The sequence below is a fragment of the Misgurnus anguillicaudatus genome, chromosome 7 (genome assembly GCF_027580225.2).
Source record: "Misgurnus anguillicaudatus chromosome 7, ASM2758022v2, whole genome shotgun sequence".
Lineage (NCBI taxonomy): Eukaryota > Metazoa > Chordata > Actinopteri > Cypriniformes > Cobitidae > Misgurnus > Misgurnus anguillicaudatus.
The window spans coordinates 38,777,054-38,798,200 of NC_073343.2; the positions used below are offsets into that span (position 1 = coordinate 38,777,054).

At 38.0% G+C, this 21,147-nt stretch overlaps 1 protein-coding gene across 1 annotated transcript; it reads left to right on the forward strand.

Moving 5' to 3' along the window:
* The first annotated feature begins 1,207 nt into the window (after positions 1–1,207).
* Positions 1,208–21,013, forward strand: shprh (SNF2 histone linker PHD RING helicase). The gene is made up of 31 exons (XM_073869936.1): positions 1,208–1,357; positions 1,765–1,951; positions 2,110–2,486; positions 2,569–2,698; positions 2,866–3,084; positions 3,164–3,242; positions 3,482–3,632; positions 3,723–3,819; positions 3,938–4,194; positions 5,511–6,161; positions 6,241–6,492; positions 7,872–7,950; positions 8,302–8,465; positions 8,734–8,990; positions 9,069–9,190; positions 9,265–9,353; positions 11,199–11,291; positions 11,382–11,489; positions 12,267–12,409; positions 12,496–12,669; positions 13,030–13,092; positions 13,179–13,404; positions 13,563–13,700; positions 13,790–13,891; positions 15,540–15,611; positions 17,095–17,283; positions 17,443–17,535; positions 17,620–17,704; positions 17,861–18,041; positions 18,216–18,296; positions 20,869–21,013. The coding sequence occupies exons 2-31, from the start codon at positions 1,774–1,776 to the stop codon at positions 20,963–20,965; spliced, it is 4,947 nt and encodes a 1,648-aa protein (XP_073726037.1). The 5' UTR covers positions 1,208–1,357; positions 1,765–1,773; the 3' UTR covers positions 20,966–21,013.
* Positions 21,014–21,147: the final 134 nt, after the last annotated feature.

Sequence of the window (21,147 nt, forward strand, 5' to 3'; positions counted from 1 at the left end):
TCAGTACAAATATTTTAAAAAATTATTTAAAAAGGAATTTATTCCTTAATGAGCAAAATTACCTAAAAATAAACTTCCATTTTTGTAGTCCCGAGTAGTTATTTTGTGAAGCTTAGCTAGGGCCACACCAAAAGATTTTTTTTGTAATTTGAAACGTAAGAAACCACAAACATGATGAAACAAAATCTACGATTTACCAGTTTTGTTCTGATAGATAAATAACAGATTGAAATTGTGTTCACACGTTCACAGCTTAGTTCCGTGCATAATGAAAATATATATATATTTAGAAATAATAATTAAAACGCAAAAAGTAGTTTTTTTTATAACGCAGTGCTCCCATTGCAAACAAATGGAAACCGCTAGCCTAAAAAAAACTGTGAACACGTACTCATCAATATTGTCAATATGGTCCAGCGAGACGTATTTAATAGTGATGGGGAAATGAAGCTTCGAATGAAGCACCGATACTTCTCTTACTGTTTCGAACCATGATTCGAAGCCTCAACGAGGGTGTCGAAAACAGCGCCATCTTTTGGTTAATAAAACATATAGCAGTTGCTTCTGGAAAAAGCTCCGTCAATGAAACAACAAGCTGATGAAATTCAGATGAATATTAATATTATGTGTACAAATAAAGCTTAGACAACATGTGTGTAAATGGTCAATATAATAAATGTATTTACTCATTAAAGGGTGGCAATAAATTCCAGTATGAGTTAATATTCATATGATTCAATACTGTATTGTACAGAATAATGTTCACATGCATATAATAACAGACGCGCACAAGTATAAATAAATACAATATTATATATACAGTATTATGTGGGACCAAAATGTGAATAAGGCAAATAACTCATAAAAAACCTCTGGGGTTCGAACCTTCTGACACGCAAAGCGAAGCACGCACGTGACTAAGCAGAAAGTGAAGCTTCGTTTGTCATTGGTCACATGATTTCAACGTTAACAACACAAGCTTCGAATCAAAGCTTCATCTGGCACGCCCACCTTTGCTCGACACAAGCTCCGAAGCCTCGCTTCAAATGTAACATCACTAGTATTTAAAGTTATTTTAATACAACAGTTACCCATCCTTGTACACCAACAATTTCCATCACATCCCGACTCGAGTTCATAGCGCATTGCTTGTACTTAAAAAAGGCAGTTTGGCTCCATCTATGGTTTACAGTATAAAGATTATCCGCATTGTTTTTGTTCTGACTGACGTCACTTCCTGTATTTTAAATATGGCGGATAAATGCATGAAAATGTCTTGCAGGCTTTCAAGCTTATAAAAGTTATTTTATGACATTACTTCGCTGCTAACCAAAACACATTCCAGGGCAATTTAAAGGTACGTTTCCGTCTATTTAAAGGATGTATTGGGACATATTATCGTCTGCGTGGGCTGGCTGAAAGAGGGCAATATTTATCTCAACGCTATATGATTATTAAATTACCCTGACATTGCACCAAAATAATTTTTACTGGAGTTAAAACAAAAATCATGCTTAGGTGTACGTATAGGTTTGAAACAGACAGGTTAGTGCATTTGCATCGTTGTTATTCGTATAGATTTACACGTTTGAAAATGTTATTATTAAAAATCTGCTTCAAATTAAAGTAGTTATTACAAGCTCAGTCTAACTTAACCAAATGCTTATATTCAAAATAATTGTTGTTTTTTAACTCCTTTATTGTTCGCAGTCATTCGTAAATGATGTTGCAAAACATAAACTTCACCTCTTCGTATCTCTGCAGGTCTCCACTATGAGCAGCAGAAGAAAACGCGCGCCACCCGTGCGCGTGGACGAGGAGGCCAAGAGGAGACTGAACTGGAATATGCATGAAGATCGAAGAGATGAAGGAGACTTTGAAGTAGTTCAGGAGACATTCCCAACAACATCTGACAGCTGTCACTCTCCATCTGTGGAGATCAGCCTGCATGAGGAAAGGCATCCCATTAAAAAGTTATAATGGGAATTGTATTATTTAGTAAAAACAAAAACACGCCACATTATACTTATATATATTTTTTAATAGTAGCCAGCTGTTTTATAATAGTTTTTTGTAATGAAAAACATTTAAATACGTATTGTTTTTTACAGAAGGGAGAAGGAGGACCATCAGAAGAGGGACCAAGCTGCTCCATACAGGATTCAGTCCCAGATACCACAGAACTGAGCGTGATGCCTCTTTCTGCTTTGGATCAAAGCTGGAACGCACTGATTGGAGAGTTTAATCTCTATCCAAAGATTCCCATTGAACTTGGAGACAATATAATTTCCCTTCAGCAAACAGGTAACAGACTGAGTCTAAATGTAAATTGTCAGGAACCAGGGGTTGAGGGGGGCAGCGGCGGTCCCGTCAGCCCTTTGCCGGTGGATTGTTCTTTTGGTGGATTATTGTTGGAGGATCTGGACTGGCTACAGAAGAGGAAGATCATTAATGTGTGTCACACATCAGGAGATAGATCAGTGAAGGTTTGTTTTTCAAAATTTAACTTTTTGGCCTGTTAATGTATATAATACTGTACTAATACTAATATTTATTTTCTTGGTACAGCTGAAAATATTTCTTCTCGATTCGGGAATAGGAAGACCAGAATTTCTCAGTGAAGGAAGCGGACGAATCAAAAAAGCAAACCAACTTCTGCAGAAACTAATGGAGTTTTTCTATGACTTCATAATCCCTGGTAATCTAATGCAAGATTAACCCAAACAATATATTAATACTAATCAACAAAATACTACCCCAGTGTGCATAGCAGTTTTTGTGGTATAGCTTTTGGTTCCTTATTCCCAAAACTGATGGAAAAGTTGGAGTTTATTGTGATACCTTTTTGTTTTCTTGTTGTGGTAGAAGTGATGGAGAACGAGGAGGAGGAGTGTGACACAGATCTAGAACGTCAGAACGTCGAGGAGCTGTATGATTACGTCAGACATCTCCACCAGACGGAGGCATCCGAGCCGAGTTTCGACGTCCAGCACCCGAGTCTCATTCCTGTGCTGAGAGCCTATCAGAGTCAAGCGGTCAACTGGATGCTGAAGAGAGAAAAATACAACAGCAGCAGCCCTCAAGGTCCAAATCTGATTTTAAAATGTTTATTGTTATCTATGTTTATTGAAATCTATAGTGTTTTGTTTTTACTTTTTAACAGGACAAAGATTGCACTTTCTTTGGCGAGAAGCGGTCACTGTTTGTGGCAAAAAACTCTTTTATAATCCATACACTGGATGGTAAGATATTATTTGTACTACAACATTGACAGCTGAACTGTAGTTACAATATGATGTGCATAACTTGTCTTATCAATTTCAAGTGTCACTAGAAAGTCTTCACTCTTTGACTAAAGATAAATCATGGTGCTTTGATTCATGTCAACTTATACAGTGCCAAAGTTCCAGCTATACGTTTTATTATTTTGTTTTGCGTTACTCCAAGTCTTAGTTAAAGTCTAACTTTTAACAATCCACAGCTTGATCCGAGAGTTTCCTCTAGCTGGTCTTGACTGGCCCGGTGGGATCCTTGCTGATGAAATGGGGCTTGGGAAAACTGTGGAAGTACTGGCTCTTATTCTGTGTAACACCCGGAAAAACCTGGAGCATGGCACTCTCAAGTTGCCTGTGGTATGTTTAAAACGTCTTTTTATTTGAAGCGCGTGCTGTGCAAAATAAGTTGGACACTATCCTAATTCTCTCTTTTGGTTTTTTTTGCAGGGACAATCTGTGAATTATTTTGTCCCTCCACCTCCACTAGAAAGACAAAGATCCATTGTGCATGAAGTGAGACCAAAAGAGAAGATCGTATATCCAGGTGAGATGCTTTTGGTTCAGAAACTTTGCAGTGAAACGTATAATAAAGTCATAAACGTGTCGCAGAAATGTTTTTTTACTACGTTGCTACATAAATTGTATTGCTTTTCTAATTCCAGCTGTTCGTGAGATGTTGTTGACCGCGATACAAGAAATGAAAGTTGGAAAGGGAGCATCAATCAATGCCATTTTCACCTATTTAAGGACAGCGTACAAGTATGACACCCTAAAGAACCGAAACCACATAAAGAAAATCCTGAGCAAACTCATAAGCGAGAACATCGTGGAGCAGATCAAAGGACGAGGGTTAGCAGGATCCTTCAAACTGGGGAAAAACTACAAAGAAAAGAAAAAGAAACCTGCCACCTCTCAAACTGTGAGTCGTGTCTTTTTCTCTCTACACTTTGATATCTTTTCTCTGAAATAAGATACACACAGCGAAAATTAATTTCTTACACTGCAAAAAACTATTTTCAAGAAAAAAAATTCTTAGCATTTTTGTCTTGTTTTCAGTAAAAAATATCAAAAAATTCTTTAATTAAGATGCTTTTTCTTGATGAGCAAAATGACCCAAGAAAATAAGTTTAGTTTTTAAACCAAAATTATCAAATGTAATTGATTTTGTGCATAAAACAAGCAAAAAAAATCTGCCAATGGGGTAAGCAAAAAAATCTTGAAAATTATTCTTAAACACTTAATTCAAGAAAAATATCTAAAATTTCTTAAATTAAGATGTATTTTTTTGATTAGCAAAATGACCTAGGAAAATAAGTCTACTTTTTAGACAAAAAATATAACATGTAAGCGAATTTGTGCTTAAAAATAGCAAAAAACATCTGCCAATGGAATAAGAAAAAAATGCTTGAATTAAGTGTTTATGAAAAAAGTAAACTTATTTCAAGAACATTTCTTATTCCATTGGCAATTTTTTGCCTGTTTTAAGCACTAATTTACTTAAAGTTTATATTTTTTTGTCTAAAAACTAGATTATTTTTCAAGGTCATTTTGTTCATCAAAAAAATACATCTTAATTTAAGAATTTTTAGATACTTTTTACTGAAAACAAAACAAAATACTACACTGCAAATGATTTTCTAGAAAAAAAATCTTAGCATTTTTGACTTGTTTTAGTAAAAATATGTAAAAATTCTTAAATTAAGATGCTTTTCTTGATGAGCAAAACAACCCAAGAAAATAAGTCTATTTTTTAGACCAAAAATATCAAATTTAAGTGATTTTGTGATTTTGTGCATAAAGCAAGCAAAAAAATCTGCCAATGGGATAAGCAAAAAATCTTGAAATTTTTTCTTAAACACTAAACTCAAGAAAAATGTGCTTACCCCATTGGCAGATTTTTTGTTTTTTTTTGCTTGTTTTATGCACAAAATCACTTAAATTTGATATATTCGGTTTAAAAACTAGATTTTTTTATGGGTCGTTTTGCTCATCAAGAAAAAGCATCTTAATTTTAGAATTTTTGGGTAGTTTTGCTGAAAACAAGACAAAAATTCTAAGATTTTTTTTCTTGAAAATCATTTTTTGCAGTGTAAAGTAAAAAATCCTGCTCTCAAGTCTGATTGGATAATAGCTGAAGAACCCACTGGACCTGAATCTCTTTGCCGTGACTAAATTGAAAATGCAACTCATATACGTCATTGCTTAATTATATTGTACTTTTTGTCCTTTATGTAGAAGTCAACAGAAACAGCCACCTTTAGGAGAACATCTCCACGTGTTTCTGGTCATGAGAAAGACACAACAATGACCTCCTACACCACAGCATCAGATTCTGAAGATACAATGAGCAGCATGGAGCCTCCTCTCCTCACAGAGGAACTAAAAACCGAACCAAAATCTCTTCTGGAGTCAAAGTACCCAGCCGACCACAGCAGCACCAACTCAGAGTACTCGCAACACAAGACCTCAGGAGATATCACAGATGAAGATGATAAAGAAACAACCACGTGTCTTCAAGAAGTCTTCAAGATTGAAAATACAGATACAGAGCTTTCCAAAAAACCAGAACCCGAAACCCCGACCAGAGCGTCTGTGATCCCGTTCAACACACCGGATTACCGATTCGAGTGCATCTGTGGAGAGCTGGGCCTGGTGGATTATAAGGCTCGGGTCCAGTGCCTAAACTGTATGTTGTGGCAACACGCCGAGTGTGTGAATTATAAAGAGGAGAACCTGGAAACCACACCGTTTTACTGCCCTCACTGTTTAGTGGCCATGACGCCGGTGTCCACCGGTGCCACCCTGATCATCTCACCCAGCTCCATCTGTCACCAGTGGGTGGATGAAATAAACCGGCACATCCACGCTTCATCCCTCAGAGTTCTGGTAAAACTAAATAGAGAGATCAGCCAGTGCTGTTTAGTTTCCTGTTCGTTGCATTAACCCCTTTGCGTTACCTTTACAGGTGTACCAGGGTGTGAAGAGACACGGTTTCATCCAGCCGCACATTTTGGCTGAGCAGGATGTGGTCATCACAACGTACGACGTGCTGCGTACTGAACTGAATTATGTCGACATTCCTCACAGCAATAGCAAAGATGGCCGCCGATTCCGCAACCAGAAGCGCTACATGGCGGTACCGAGCCCTCTGGTGGCCGTGGAGTGGTGGCGCGTCTGCCTGGATGAGGCTCAGATGGTGGAGTGCACAACAGCAAAGGTTTATTTCTATATTTTGTATGCATTGTATCAAAGCAGCTTTACAGTAAATATATATATAAAACTAGGCCTACAGATAAATATAAAAGGTATGTGAAGTATAAAGGATATATGGTGTTAAGTCTCGGTACAGCGTGCAGGTATATTCATCCTGTTCATTGTTATCTTAGAGCGACATTGCTTCATTTAAAGATTACAGTTTGTGCCAATCTCATGTTAATCTTGGGTAACTATATAGTAGTTAGGGCTGTAACGATTAATCATGTGTCCCATTAAAAATCTGAAATCGATTCTGAATCGCAAGGCTGCGATTCTTTGTTTCATGCACAGCGTGTACTGCGGCACTTGGTAAGTAGGAAGTCCTTATCGATCTAAAATCATTACGAGTGGTTTAAAACGTGCATTTAAAAAAGCAACACTTTAAACAAAATCATTCAAAATATTCTTTATTATCATGAAAATATCTGAGAACAGGGATATAAGTATTCCTGTAGACATTTCCTGGAATAGCGTTTGTAATGCTACTACTTCTGTGGCACAAAGGGAGTTTCTGCACGAGAGCGCCCTCTGGCTTTGGGTTGTGCCGAGATTTCACCGTAATTCATTGAGAAAACACGCATTTGCATGATTAATCGTTACAGCCCTAATAGTAGTATGTCATCCTTTTTTATGTCCAAAAAGTCGATTGTCTTGTCAGATTTTAAAAGACAGAACAGCCATTTTCGTTTTTTTTCCCAAAAAGGTTGAACCTTTGGAAGCGTCAGGGGGAGGAGATAAGGAGTTACAAGTACAGCACAACTATATGTTCATGTTGTTTACAGTATATGCACTTGTGCACCGATTGCAAACAAAACACGCAAGATTAGATTTTCTATACATTTTCTCCATCATTCAGTTGTAAACGATTGGCAAATCCAGCGTCGAACTTGGCCTCGTTTGTAAAGCAATTGTCTTCGAAGCGCAGGCAACAAACATAAACCCATTCGCAATTATCTTGCTGTCTGGGAAAAAACACACTCCATCCAATGTTGTCTTAAGACAGGGTTACTTAAGCTGAATAAGGTTTCTTCTCCTTACTTCCAAAAGCACGCTTTTTTCGTGGTGCCATTGTTGATTCTTGATACAAATCAATGTTGTCCCATGCATTGATTGACGTGTGGGCGTGCTTTTCCGGGGGAAGTGCCCATAAAAGGAATAAGGGGTCCATGATATGTAACAGTTACTCATGTTTGAAAAAACTTTCCAAAACTTCTAAGAAAAAGGAGGAGTGAGTTCGGTCCAGATAAACTCTGTCACACGCTCAACTACCGTTAACCCCGCCCCCTTAAGTCAAATTTAAAGACATTTATTTTATTACATGAAAATCTCTTGGTTTTTCAGGCTGCAGAAATGGCCTTGCGTCTTACGTCTGTCAATCGTTGGTGTGTCAGTGGAACTCCTGTACAAAGAGGATTGGAAGGTAATATCTCTCTCAAGCCGTTTATTTTAAGTTTTATAAGCAGTTTAGTTATATCTATTACACAGCTTTCTGGAATACTTGATTCTGATTGGCCAGTCCTGACATATCTGTCATTCCTGATAACAGTCACTAAAATCGATAAAATTTTGACGGCTACTACGTATGTTTAATACATCACTATGCTCTCTCTTTTCTCATGCCAGGTTTGAGTTTGTTACAGAAGAGTATCTCAGTTTTCATATGTTTGCTCTAAAGTGTTTTATGAAAATTTGTCCACACTGTACTTTTCAAAAAGATTAAATATTTTATCATATTTTATACAATGTCATGATTTTCTTTGAAATGTTGTAGATTTGTATGGTCTCGTGCTGTTTTTGGGAGTCGATCCTTACTGGGTCAAGTATTGGTGGGACCAGTTGCTCTATCGTCCGTATCGCCACGGCAACACCGGCCCTCTCTACAATGTCATCGGTCAACTACTGTGGCGATCTGCCAAAAAAGATGTCATTGATCAGGTTAGCAATAGTGATAGATCAATATACTGCAGTTTGGATATTTGTATACATTGGCTGATTAGTTTCATCAGTCTTCTGCTGTGTCTCTCATTTAATGTAATTACAATTGTGTTATATCAGCTTCATATCGGCAAATCCACCATACCAATTTCTTAATGTCTGCATCAGCCATTAAAAACCCCATATCTTGGTTGACCACTAGTTAGCAATTAACCCATTGCTGGTCTCACAAATTGTTTAATTTAGTTTCACATCACTTCATTTTCAGATCCAGATTCCCCCTCAGACCGAAGAGGTCCACTGGCTGAACTTCTCCCCTGTAGAAGGACATTTTTATCACCGACAGCATGAGGTTTGTTCCCAGGATGCTCTTCTCAAGCTGAGGAAGATCTCTGATTGGTCACTGAAGCTGGGCAGTTTGGACCGGCGTACGGTCTCGACTATACTGTACCCGCTGCTGCGTCTGCGTCAGGCCTGCTGTCACCCGCAAGCCGTCAGAGGAGAATTTCTGCCTTTTCAGAAAAGGTCTGAACTCTTCCTACAGTTCACAGATAACTCATTAAGTCCACATTGATTAATTAGTTTCTCTGGTTCCTGTTAAAGCACAATGACTATGGAGGAGTTGTTGAAGTCCCTGCAGAAGAAATGTCGTGTGGAGTGTGAAGAAGCCCACAGGCAGCTGGTTTGTGCTCTCAACGGTCTGGCAGGAATCCACATCATCAGAGGTATTGTGAGTTACTCATCTGTAGCTTCTCCAGCTCGTGTACAAGTTTATTAAACATATAACTGTGTCCATCAGGTGAGTTTTTGGATGCGGTGGAGATGTACAGAGAGGTGCTCCGTTCATCTGAAGAACATAAAGACAGATTGAAAACCGATTCACTTCAGGTACTTTCAAGTTCTCATTGCAATTCACTTCTTATTTTAAATCCGTTTCAGTTTTAATCAAGTTTTGTTTTAAATTTTAATTTAAACTTAAAATTAAGGGAGAGATTTCAGTAAATGAGAAATATGCGTCAATGGATTGCATGAAAGAGAACGATTCGTTTAAAAAGAAAAAAAGAACGATTTTTCAAAGAGAAAAAAAGAACGATTCGTTCAAAGTGGAAAAAAAGAGAACGATTCTTTTAAAGAGAAAAAAGAACGATTCGTTCCAAGAGGAAAAAACGTTTCGTTCAAAGAGAAAAGAGAATGATTCGTTCAAACAGAAAAAAAGAAAACGATTCGTTCAAAGAGAAAAAAGAGAAAGATTCTTTCAAAAATAAAAAATAAACGATTCGATCAAAGAGGAAAAACGATTCGTTCAAAGAGAAAAAAGACAAAGATTCGTTCAAAGAGATAAAAAGAGAAAGATTCTTTCAAAGAGAAAAAAGAGAACGATTCTTTCAAAGAGAAAAACATAACAATTCCTTCAAAGTGGAAAAAAAGAGAACGATTCTTTTAAAGAGAAAAAAAAGAACGATTTGTTCAAAGAGGGAAAAACGTTTCGTTCAAAGAGAAAAGAGAATGATTCGTTCAAACAGAAAAAAAGAGAACGATTCGTTCAAAGAGAAAAAAGAGAAAGATTATTTCAAAGAGAAAAAAAGAATGATTCAATCAAAGTGAAAAAAAGAACGATTCGTTCAAAGAGAAAAAAGAGAAAGATTCTTTCAAAGAGAAAAAAAGTGAAAGATTTTTTCAAAGAGAAAAAAAGAGAATGATTCGTTCAAAGAGGAAAAAACGATTCGTTCAAAGAGAAAGATTCGTTCAAAGAGAAAAGAGAACAATTCTTTCAAATAGAAAAAAAGAGAGATTCGTTCAGATAGAAAAAAAGAGAAAGTTTTGTTCAAAGAGGAAAAAACTATTTGTTCAAAGAGAAAGAGAACGATTTGTTCAAAGAGAAAAGAGAATGATTCGTTCAAAGAGAAAAAAGAGATTTGTTCAAAGAGAAGATTCATTCAAAGAGAAAAGAGAACGATTCGTTCAAAAAAAGAGAATGATTTGTTCAAAGAGAAAAAAAGAGAGCGACTCGTTCAAATAACATCACTAGAAATTAATATAATTTTTTATAAGTCGAAATTCCATTACGCTTCAAATTGCGCAAATTAAAATATAGAAAAAAATAGAAAATGACGACCAAAAAAACAAAAAATATTTTTCAGGTAATTCGAAAAAGGAATATATTGCACAACTGCCATTTAAATTGTAAATTTTGCATTTAGGGGTTACCTGACGTGCGTAAAAGTCAAATGATTGTTCTTTAAATATGGTGAGGTATGTTTGAGGTATGTTTGACATAAATTTGCATCTCAACAACAGACAAGCACATGACATCAAAATATCATAAGAGCGATTGCAGAGTCGACTGCTCTGTATGCTTTCGAATCACTCTTGTGGTATTTTAATTGTGAACCACCTGTTGGTTTGCGTGATGCCATATAAAGCCGAACACGTCTGTCGCCATCGTTTTTGGAATGACCTATTGCGAGAAAACATAAGTTTTATTTTTTATTTAATTTATTTGTTTAATCAAGGACAGCATATTAGTCACATAAAATGGTTAAAGGAAACACCATCATTTCACAGTAGTTTTTATCAAAATGTTTTGTGCAAATCTTTAACGGAAACCAGGCTAATGTAGCACAAAATATAAGCATTGCTTATTTCTTGTTGAGGTTCAAAAATATAAGGTAGAAAAGCAGAGCTTTTATTTGATCCACCATTGCTTTTTTCATTTCTTATCTTAAAATCTAGAGGCTTCATGCTACTCACAATCTGATGGAACTTCTAAACGCAAAGCATCCTGGGATTCCTCCAACTCTGAGAGATGACCGTCTGAAGGATGAGGTTGGTATAGCTGTGTTACATGTATTATTTTATTCAGCGACATCATTTTTTGCTTCACTAATCAGTTCTTGTTGCATTTCTCCTTCCAAGGCTGAACAATTGAAACAACATTACATGGCCAAGGTGAACTCGGAGGTGTCTGAAGCCCATCAGAACCTTCAGCCTGTTCTTCAGCACATTAAAGAGCTAAAGCGCAAGGTAACGTGCGATATCATACAGTCAGGTTTTATTCCCATTAAATGATGTTAGGTAACCATTAGTCTCGCGTAGCCAGACCTTCAATACTGAAGGTCTGGTGTTTTTCGCTGCTTTTTCTGGACAAAGCCCGCCCATGAGCTGTTTGACAGACATGTCAAACAGCCAATCACAGTTTGTTTCATCTAAGCGTCACGTTTCGGACTCCCCACAATAACGAGCCGGCTGGCAACAAGTCAGTTATTGAAATAACCAGCCGCAACCGAATAGCATCTAAATAAACAACATTACTCACCATAGGACAACGTTGTGCACTTCATCAACAGCCACACCAATGAGATGCTCTCGTTAAACGTCTGTTGAAGCTTATCTCTCCACTTTTTAACACATACAAGCAATTCAGGAGAACCAAACTTTTTGACTCCACTAACTGCCTTAAGCAAAACTCTTGGACGTCTTTTAGAGAGTCGATGCCGCGAACTTTGCATATTTTTGAGAATCCAATGTTTAGCTGATCATGATAACTGCTCATTATTATCCATGTGAACACGACTGATTCTCTTCCTCAATGGAACATCAGAGCTTTGTTTTCCAGGGACCGAAACTAATCGCGACACTCGCGTCTCCTGGAAATCCGTTTTTTTTTCAACCAATCAAAGGCGACTTTAACATTCTCACAGGGTTTCCAGAAAAGTGTACGAAAAACATCAGACGTTCAGCCAACAGTTTGTGGGCGTGACGTCTGGGGCTGAGACTAGGTAACCATGAACTGTGCTTTAGGTGAACCTTCGTTCCCCCTGGTGGCTGGATGTCACACAGCAGACCATTCAGCACTCCATTGACGACGACCTCGTGAGTCGGATCCAGAATGAGCTCTCGTGCAGCTATAAACAAGAAGCCAACAAGCTCTCATTGGCTGACAAGTTTCGGCATCCATTCCATAGCAAGCTAGATTTATACTTTCCTGTACATCAGTGTTTGTAGATGTAACTTAATGAGATATTTGTAGGTTTCGGGATGCTCGTGGTCTCCAGTTTTTGCTTGGCACTCAAATGGATGATTTGATGAAATCGCAGAAAACTGTTCAGGATGCCGTAAAGAAGCTGGAGGGACCGCCGTCGCAACAAGTCATCGAGGAATCGACTCTCTGCCACCTGCGACCCCTTCGACTGCCACTAAACAAGTAAAACATTTTATGCATTTACAATGATGTGTTTTTTACATCAATAGCACCAAACAGAATTGCAAAAATTTAAGCTTACGGAAACCAGTTCAATACTATTTGATCTTGGATCTTTTCGGAAACAATGGTAATGCAGGAGTGTCAGTCAGTGGCTGTGGGCAGGGCTTTATCAGTGTGACATCACACAAACAAGAGAATCAAAACAGCATGTCTAATGAAACTAGGAAGTGATTGGATTTTTTTCATTGTTGGGTGGTTGTATGGTTGTATTTTGGATAATAGGTGCGCTTTAAAACTTTTATGTGAAAACGATTGTAATCAATAATCTTTACATTTGTTCTTTTAATATTTCCTTCTTAGCTGTGTGTTTTGCAAAGCCGATGAGCTTTTTACGGACTACGAGTCAAAGCTGTTCTCTCACACGTACGTAAATAAATACATTCAATTGAGCACAAATATACACAAGCAAAGCAGTCTGGGTAAGCCTTTTTTTTCTCTTTTGTGGGCAGGGTCAAGGGACAGACGGCCATCTTTGAGGAAATGATTGAAGATGAAGATGGACTGGTGGATGACAGACTTCCCACCACCAGTCGTGGATTATGGGCGGCCAGCGAGACGGAGCGAGCTCTTAAAGCCATTCTGTCATTCGCTAAGATCCGCCGCATGGAGTCTGGCCTTATAGAGGAAGGAAACGCTTTTATGGAGCTCTTCGAGTATTGGAAAAAGGAATATAAGGTTTGCCACCATTTATTGTTGAAACCTATAAGGGATCCTATCATACATTTCCTTAACATTTGTTTGGTTAACATTGGTACCTCAAATGTTTCATGAACATATGTTAGAGTTATTAAATATTATCAGAATGTATAACAGGCTGTTTTCTGTTGGTTCAGCTGTTGCACGAGTACTGGATGTCTCTGCGAGATCATGTGTCGGCTATAGATGAACTGGGCATGGCCACAGAGCGTCTGCGTGTGCGGTTACCAGATGAACCCAAACCCAAAGTCCTGCATATCATAGAGCCACACGAGGTGATGAGCACACAGCAGCCCATCAGTTATACTGTCTGAGATTTAAGATTGAGAAAATGTCATTTATTTCTCTCGGTTTGTCTGAACAGGTGGAACAGAACCGAATCAAGCTGATCAATGACAGAGCAGTCGCCAAATCACAACTGCAAAAAAAACTCGGACAGTTTCTGTACCTTACAAACCTGGAGAAGGTAAAAGATCAGTTGATTAAGATTTATTAAGATGCCTTCATTCTATCATCTTATTTATTTCTTTAAGACCACTTATACTGTTTGAGAAAGTGTGTGTAAAGTCTGGGTGTGCCTTATACATCTTGAAAAGTGAAACCGCTGGTTCTTTGATCGCCCCCTGGTGGCTGGCTGCAGTATAAGTCATAAACCCCACCCTCTCCATGCAAACGAACGGGACTCGGCTCTGAATAAGAAATTATTACACTTCCAATTTTCGGAAAGATGGTTTTGGTCCTTTAAGGTAGTTGTTTCACGCTAATATATGTAAAAAAATTTAATTTTTGTGATAAGTTTCATTTTAGCTAGTAATTTGATGCTATAGAAAGAGGGCGTGTCGTTATAATTGGCGTGGTTAAATTGGGTGTTCAAGCATTTGGGCGGAAGTTTGATACGGCGGCTCCGCCTCTGGCGCCACGGACGATTCCTTCTGCGCATGCCTTGGCTCCAAACTGACGTTTTTACGTAACATGGCAGTGCTCATGTATTGCTAAAACACGTTAGAAAGACTATGAACTATATAGTACTGAATTGTGGAGTAACACCATTAAGCAGTTTTTACACATTGCTGTGTTCAGGATTATTTGGGCGGGGCTAAAACAGTGACTCAGTGACACACTGGAGCCACCGAACATGTCCCCAACCCTAACACAATTGCGAGCATCCATTCAGGTTGTAGCGGTAATTGAAAGTTGAAAGAAATTACAATTTTCTCACAAGTGGGCGTGGTTTCAGCTCAGACAACGGACACGACCCCCACCGCCTGAGAGCAGAGAATTCTCATTATTTTTCCAACTTATTTTGCTTACTTGCCGTTTTTTGTAAATTAAATTTGGCTGGGTGGTTAACTCTTCCCCCGCCATTTATTGGCCACCTAGTGGATGGTGGCGGAAGTGTGTATTGTTGTGGAGCTCGTCATTGGCAGGAAGGCGTTGTTCTCTAAATTGAGATATCTCATCGGTTGGGAGAGGGCGCTTCCCTGCCAATGACGAGTTTTGCAGTAATCTATGTTTTCGCTATTATCCATTAGGTGGTGCCTTACACAACTTATAAAACACTAAAGCACCCACTGATCCAAAAACAGTAAAAACTTTGTGTATGTTTTGATCATCGCTCTGAGTCAGATCTAAAAAAAAGTCCTTCACAAAAATGCAATTATCTCAACTTTTTGCTCAAAATTCTGTATTTTTGAAGAACCCTACCCGTATTTAAGAAGTGATAAAAAGAGAACAAATGAAGATAGGATGAAACATTTTTTGTTTGTTTGTTTGAAAGCAGAGGGTCTGTCCTTTTTTTATTTGATATACTGTATGTTATATATTAAAAGAAGAACATTTTCTGGAAAGGCATTAAACTTTTATGAAAATCATAAAAAATGCTGGCGGTGGCTGGAAACTTTTTTAAAAAGCTGGCGAGGAAAGAGTTAATAACACATTTTTCTGTGGTGTGACAAACTGAGAACACATTCAATATCTGACTTTACACAGACTTGCATCAAAAATAATTTTGTGTTACGTGAGCATTTTCTTCCCATCTTGTAAAATGACAGATACATACTGTATAGGTTGGTTCAATCTCCCCAATTGACAAATGTTTTGATCATTTGTTTCAGTCCCAGGACAAATCCACAGGCGGTCTAAATCCAGAACCGTGTCCCATCTGCGCTCGCCCCCTGGGCCAGGAGGTAAAATAAAAACTTATGTAATAATACAGTCAATAAATCATACTGTATGTCAGTGATGTCATTTCCTCTTTTATAGTTTTATTCAATGACGATTAAATGCCTTTCTGCCTGTTGCTTATATGTGACCCTGGACCATAAAACCAGTCATAAGGGTACATTTTTGGAAACTAAGACATATACATCATCTGAAAGATGAATAAATCAGCTTTCCAGTCATGTATGGTTTGCTAGGATAACATTTGGGATCTGACGGTGCAAACACAATCCAAATGTGAAGAAAATTATTTTTAGAGTTGTCCTACTGAAGTCCTTAGCAACATATTACTAATGATAAATAAATTTTTTATATAATTACAGTAGGAAATTAGCAAATTTTGTAATTTTTGGCATTAAAAATCTGTAATTTTAAAGGAATAGTCGACTCATTTTCAATATTAAAATATGTTATTACCTTAACTAAGAATTGTTGATACATCCCTCTATCATCTGTGTGCGTGCACGTAAGCGCTGGAGCGCGCTGCGACGCTACGATAGCATTTAGCTTGGCCCCATTCGTTCAGTGGTGCCATTTGGAGATGGAGTTGGAGGTGACCAAGCGCATCAGCGTTTTTCCTATTTGAGACGAGTGGTTGTACGGGCAAGTTTGGTGGTACAAAATAAAACGTGGCACTTTTCTGAGCGGATTTAAAAGAGGAACTATATTTTATGGCGTAATAGCACTTTTGGGAGTACTTCGACTTGCCTGAAAAGTCCGCTCCCCTTCTCACTCTCATAATGGGAGAGGGAGAGTGTTACTGCGCCGAGTCGAAGTACTCCCAAAAGTGCTATTACGCCATAAAATATAGTTCCTCTTTTAAATCCGCTTAGAAAAGCGCTACATTTTATTTTGTACCACCAAACTTGCTCGCACAACCACTCGTCCCAAATAGGAAAAACGTTGATGTGTTTGGTCACTTCTAACTTTATCTCTAAATGGTAGCATTGAATGAATGGGGCTAAGCTAAATGCTATCGAAGCATCGCAGCGCGCTCCAGCGCCCACGCGCACGCACACAGACGACAGAGGGATGACTCAACAGCCCCCAGTTAAGGCAATAACACATTTCAACACTGAAAATGAGTAGACTATTCCTTTAACCCATACAATGTATTGTTGGTAATTGCTAGAAATATACCCTGGAGACTTGTGATTGGTTTTGTGGTCTGGGGTCACATATACCCTACTGACTTTAATTTGGAAAAAAGATTGAAAACAAGATTGGGAAAGATGAAATCAAAACTGATTCAGTACTTTTAATCTTTTCTTTAATTGTTTATCTTTTTATGTTTTTGACAATAAATATATAAAAATGATCAAAAAATTCAGAAATGTAGAGGGGGTACACTCAAGTTGCTCTGTGTATGAAATGCATTAAAAATAATAAAAACATCACTGATGTATGTCACTCTGAATGTGAATATATCGCTTGTTTATTTGTTGTCAGTGGGCTGTACTCACCTGTGGACACTGTTTCTGTAACGAATGCATCGCCATCATCGTGGAGCAGTACAGCGTCGGCAACCGACGAAGAGCCATAAAGTGTGCGATATGTCGACAGACCACCTCCCATTCAGAGATCTCTTACGTCTTCACCACCCAAAGTGCCGACGAGGGCAAGGACATCCCAGTGAAGGTCACAGTCTTTTCACCTTCTCGATTCTTCTTTTATTCAGGCGTCTAATATATTTTTACAATGCAACTAAAACACGTAACCGCGTGACGTTATTCAGACAGGATATAAATGTATTGGATGACAGCGTGAACGTATCTTTGTAATCTCTTCACGCTGTAGGGTAGCCACTCCACGAAGGTCGAAGCTGTGGTTCGAGTCCTAAAAAAAATCCAGATGACCGACCCGGGAGCAAAGTCTCTGGTGTTCTCCACGGTAACGCTCTCATTAAATGAGTTACTTCATCAAATAGTAGACTACAACAGCTCTGTGACCTGGCGTTTATTCCTCGTCTTGCAGTGGCAGGGCGTCTTGGACATCATTGCAAAAGCTCTTTTCGACAACAACATGGAGTTTGCGCAGATCAATGGCATTCACAAATTTCAGTTGTGTTGCAATAGAAAATGTTTGAGTTGTTTCAAATCTAGGTAGCTGTGTGTAGACCTGTCAGATTTCAAATCTAGGATTAGTTGTGTTTATGGCCCACAAAATAAGCTATCCCAGTATCGATATAATATATAAAATGGCGTGTTCCTGTGTTAGGAGAACCTGAGTGCTTTCAAATACGAAGAGAAGATCAACATCCTTCTGCTGCCGCTGCACACGGGTTCAAATGGTCTAAACATCATTGAGGCGACGCATGTGTTGCTGGTGGAACCGATCTTAAACCCCGCCCATGAGCTGCAGGCTATCGGGAGAGTGCATCGGATTGGCCAGACTAAGTAAGAATCAGATGTGATCTGAGTCATGTGATGTCCGATGAATAGTGCAATGTACACATTAAATGGTGGCGCTCATTTGGGCATTGCAAGCATATTCATAAAAATACATAAAATGTTTCATCTGAAAAAATGTATTATAGGGTCTGTTTCCTAAAGACTTTTTTTATTCTACAGACGTACATTCGTTCATCGGTTCCTGATTAAGTCCACGATTGAGGAACGCATGCAGGCCATGCTAAAAACAGCAGAAAAGACGTGAGTTCCTGTTTTAACTCGAGGATTTTTTTAAATGGCCGAAGTTTTGTGGCTTAAAGTCTGTGTAAAGTCATATCAGAAAAAAAAATTCTAAACACATTATGGGGCAGTTTCCCAAACAGGGCTTAAGTCTAGTCCCAGACTAACTTTAATGTTAGTATTGTCTTGATCGAAAACAACTTGCTTTGACATCTTAAAATAAATCAGTGCAAGTGTTGTGTCTCAAGATGCAGACCAGTAGTGTTTATTTTTAAATTATGCTTTTAAAAATGACTTAAATATCCCAATTTAACTAAGGCAGCCTGGCTTAAGATAATCCCTGTCCGAGAAACCACCTTTGTAAATATTAGAAAATATCATGAAAATCAGACTTTTTCCATGTTTAAGTGCTATAATTGGGTCCCCAGTGCTTCTATCAACCTAAAAAATGTGAAAAAGATCAACCCAGTAACTTAGTTTTGGTAAACCATTCTCTGCAAGCATGTGATAAAATAGCTCATTGAAATTTGGCTCCCCTTGTGATGTCAAGAGGAAAATACCGCCCCTTAATTTGATCTATCTATCCAACCACGGCACTGCCATTAAGTGCAGAGATCAATTAATTTGCATTTTAAAGGACACGCACAAAACAGCACATTTTGCTCACACCTACGAAGTGGCAATTTGAACTTATATTTTAACTAATAAATTATCTATATGGTATATTTAGCTAAAACTACACATACGTACCCCAAAGATTTATTTGACATCTTAAAAAAGTCTTGTGAAATGTCCCCTTTAACACATTTCTGTGTTCAGGATTATTTGGGCGGGGCTTAAATGGTGGCTCGATGATGCATTGCAGCCATCGAGCATGGCCCAGACTCTAACACAATCGCAAGCATCCATTCAGGTTGTACACTGCAAAAAATGATTTTCAAAAAAAAAAACTTAGTTTTTTTGTCTTGTTTTCATTAAAAATATCTAAAAATTCTTAAATTAAGATGCTTTATCTTGATGAGCAAAATGACTCAAGAAAATAAGTCTAGTTTTTGGACCAAAAATATCAAATTTAAGTGATTTTGTGCATAAAACAAGCAAAAAAATCTGCCAATGGGGTAAGCATATTTTTCTAGAATTTTTCTTGAATTTAGTGTTTAAGAAAAATGTTCAAGATTCTTTGCTTACCCCATTGGCAGATTTTTTTGCTTGTTTTATGCACAAAATCACTTAAATTTAATATTTTTGGTGTAAAAACTAGACTTATTTTCTTGGGTCGTTTTGCTCATCAAGAAAAAGCATCTTAATTTAAGAAATTTTAGATATTTTTACTGAAAACAAGACAAAAATACTAAGACAATTTTTTCTTGAAAATCATTTTTTGCAGTGTAGCGGTAATTAAAAGTTGAGAGAGGCGTCAGCTTTCTCGCAGGTGGGCGTGGTTTTAGTAATGACATCAGACACGCCCCCATTAGTCCCTTTCACACATACAGTCTTTACTGGTAATTTACTGGTAAATTGCCGTTAACATGTCATGTGTGAACAGAACCTTTCCGGTAAATCAGTGCTCCCAATTTAAGATTACCAGTAATTTACCGGTAAGCGCTGTGTGTGAACGAAAATTATAGGATTACCGGCATTTAGAACGGACGACGTCAGACCGTGCTGACAGCTTCGGGCCAATCATAGCGTTTTAATACAGATGACGCGTTTACCCCCGCACTGTCTACTGACGTTTCCACACACATGCTGCTTGAAAGTTGAGCACACCTGAAGTTTACGTCCACATTTCTTCACCAAAGTTGTTTAAAACAGCTTACCGCCGAATTGCCGACGTCCTTAGCACGCCCTCTGTGAAGCCTAAAGTGCAAACAGTTAAAAACGCATTTTCGGTTTGACGTCGTCTCATTCAATGTTGTTTGGTCATGAGCAACTTCGCGACTGTTTACCACAGACGTGAAAACAACAAAATACGGACCGTGGATATGAACAACGTGGATTGTTTACAAATACAACACTGAGCTCGCCGTGTGCTACAGGTACTTCCGCTTTCTCAACGAATTTACCGGTATTTTGATACTGATGTGTGAATGATGTCTTACTGGTAAAATAACGGAACGCCACTGCATGTGTGAACAGCACATTTTTGTATTTACTGGTAAATTCATTCTGGTAAATTCATGGAAATTTACCAGAATTACTGTGTGAAAGAGGCTATTGTGTATTTTTCCAAGATTTGATAACTTCTTATATCTATTTGCCATTTTATCTTTTAATAACATTTTTTTCTGTGGTGTTACAAACTGAGAACACATTTAATATCGGACTTTACATGGACTTTAAATTCGGCCAGTACTAAAAAGCGTCATATTTGCTGGGTGTGTTTGATCAATTATTCATTTTCATCCATGGTACATATGTTAGATTTGCTGTGCTAAAACAATCCGTAAACATAAAATATATCCCGCCCTAACATTTACTACTCTTGTAAAGCCATTTCTTTAAGTCAACAGTAAATGTCCACTTTAGATATTTGTATATCTGTACAGTTTGTTGACCTTGACTAATGCGTCTGAACCGATGTCTCCTTCAGTCACAGTTCTGCACCCATGAAACATTCGGAGGCCTCTGTGTTTACCGTGGCAGACCTGGCCGAGCTGTTCACAGAGGACGGTGAAGCTCTTGAGTAAACTTTACAGACCTGCCAGTTTGAAGAACATTAAAACACAACTACTGTATGTTTACTTTGCACATTCCCATTTCTGTATGTCCCATACCTTGGTGTAATTTATTCATTGTACTCGTATAACGGCGTTGTATCATGAATTCATTTACAAATCGGTGTACTTTATTAATCCTTGGATGTGCATCG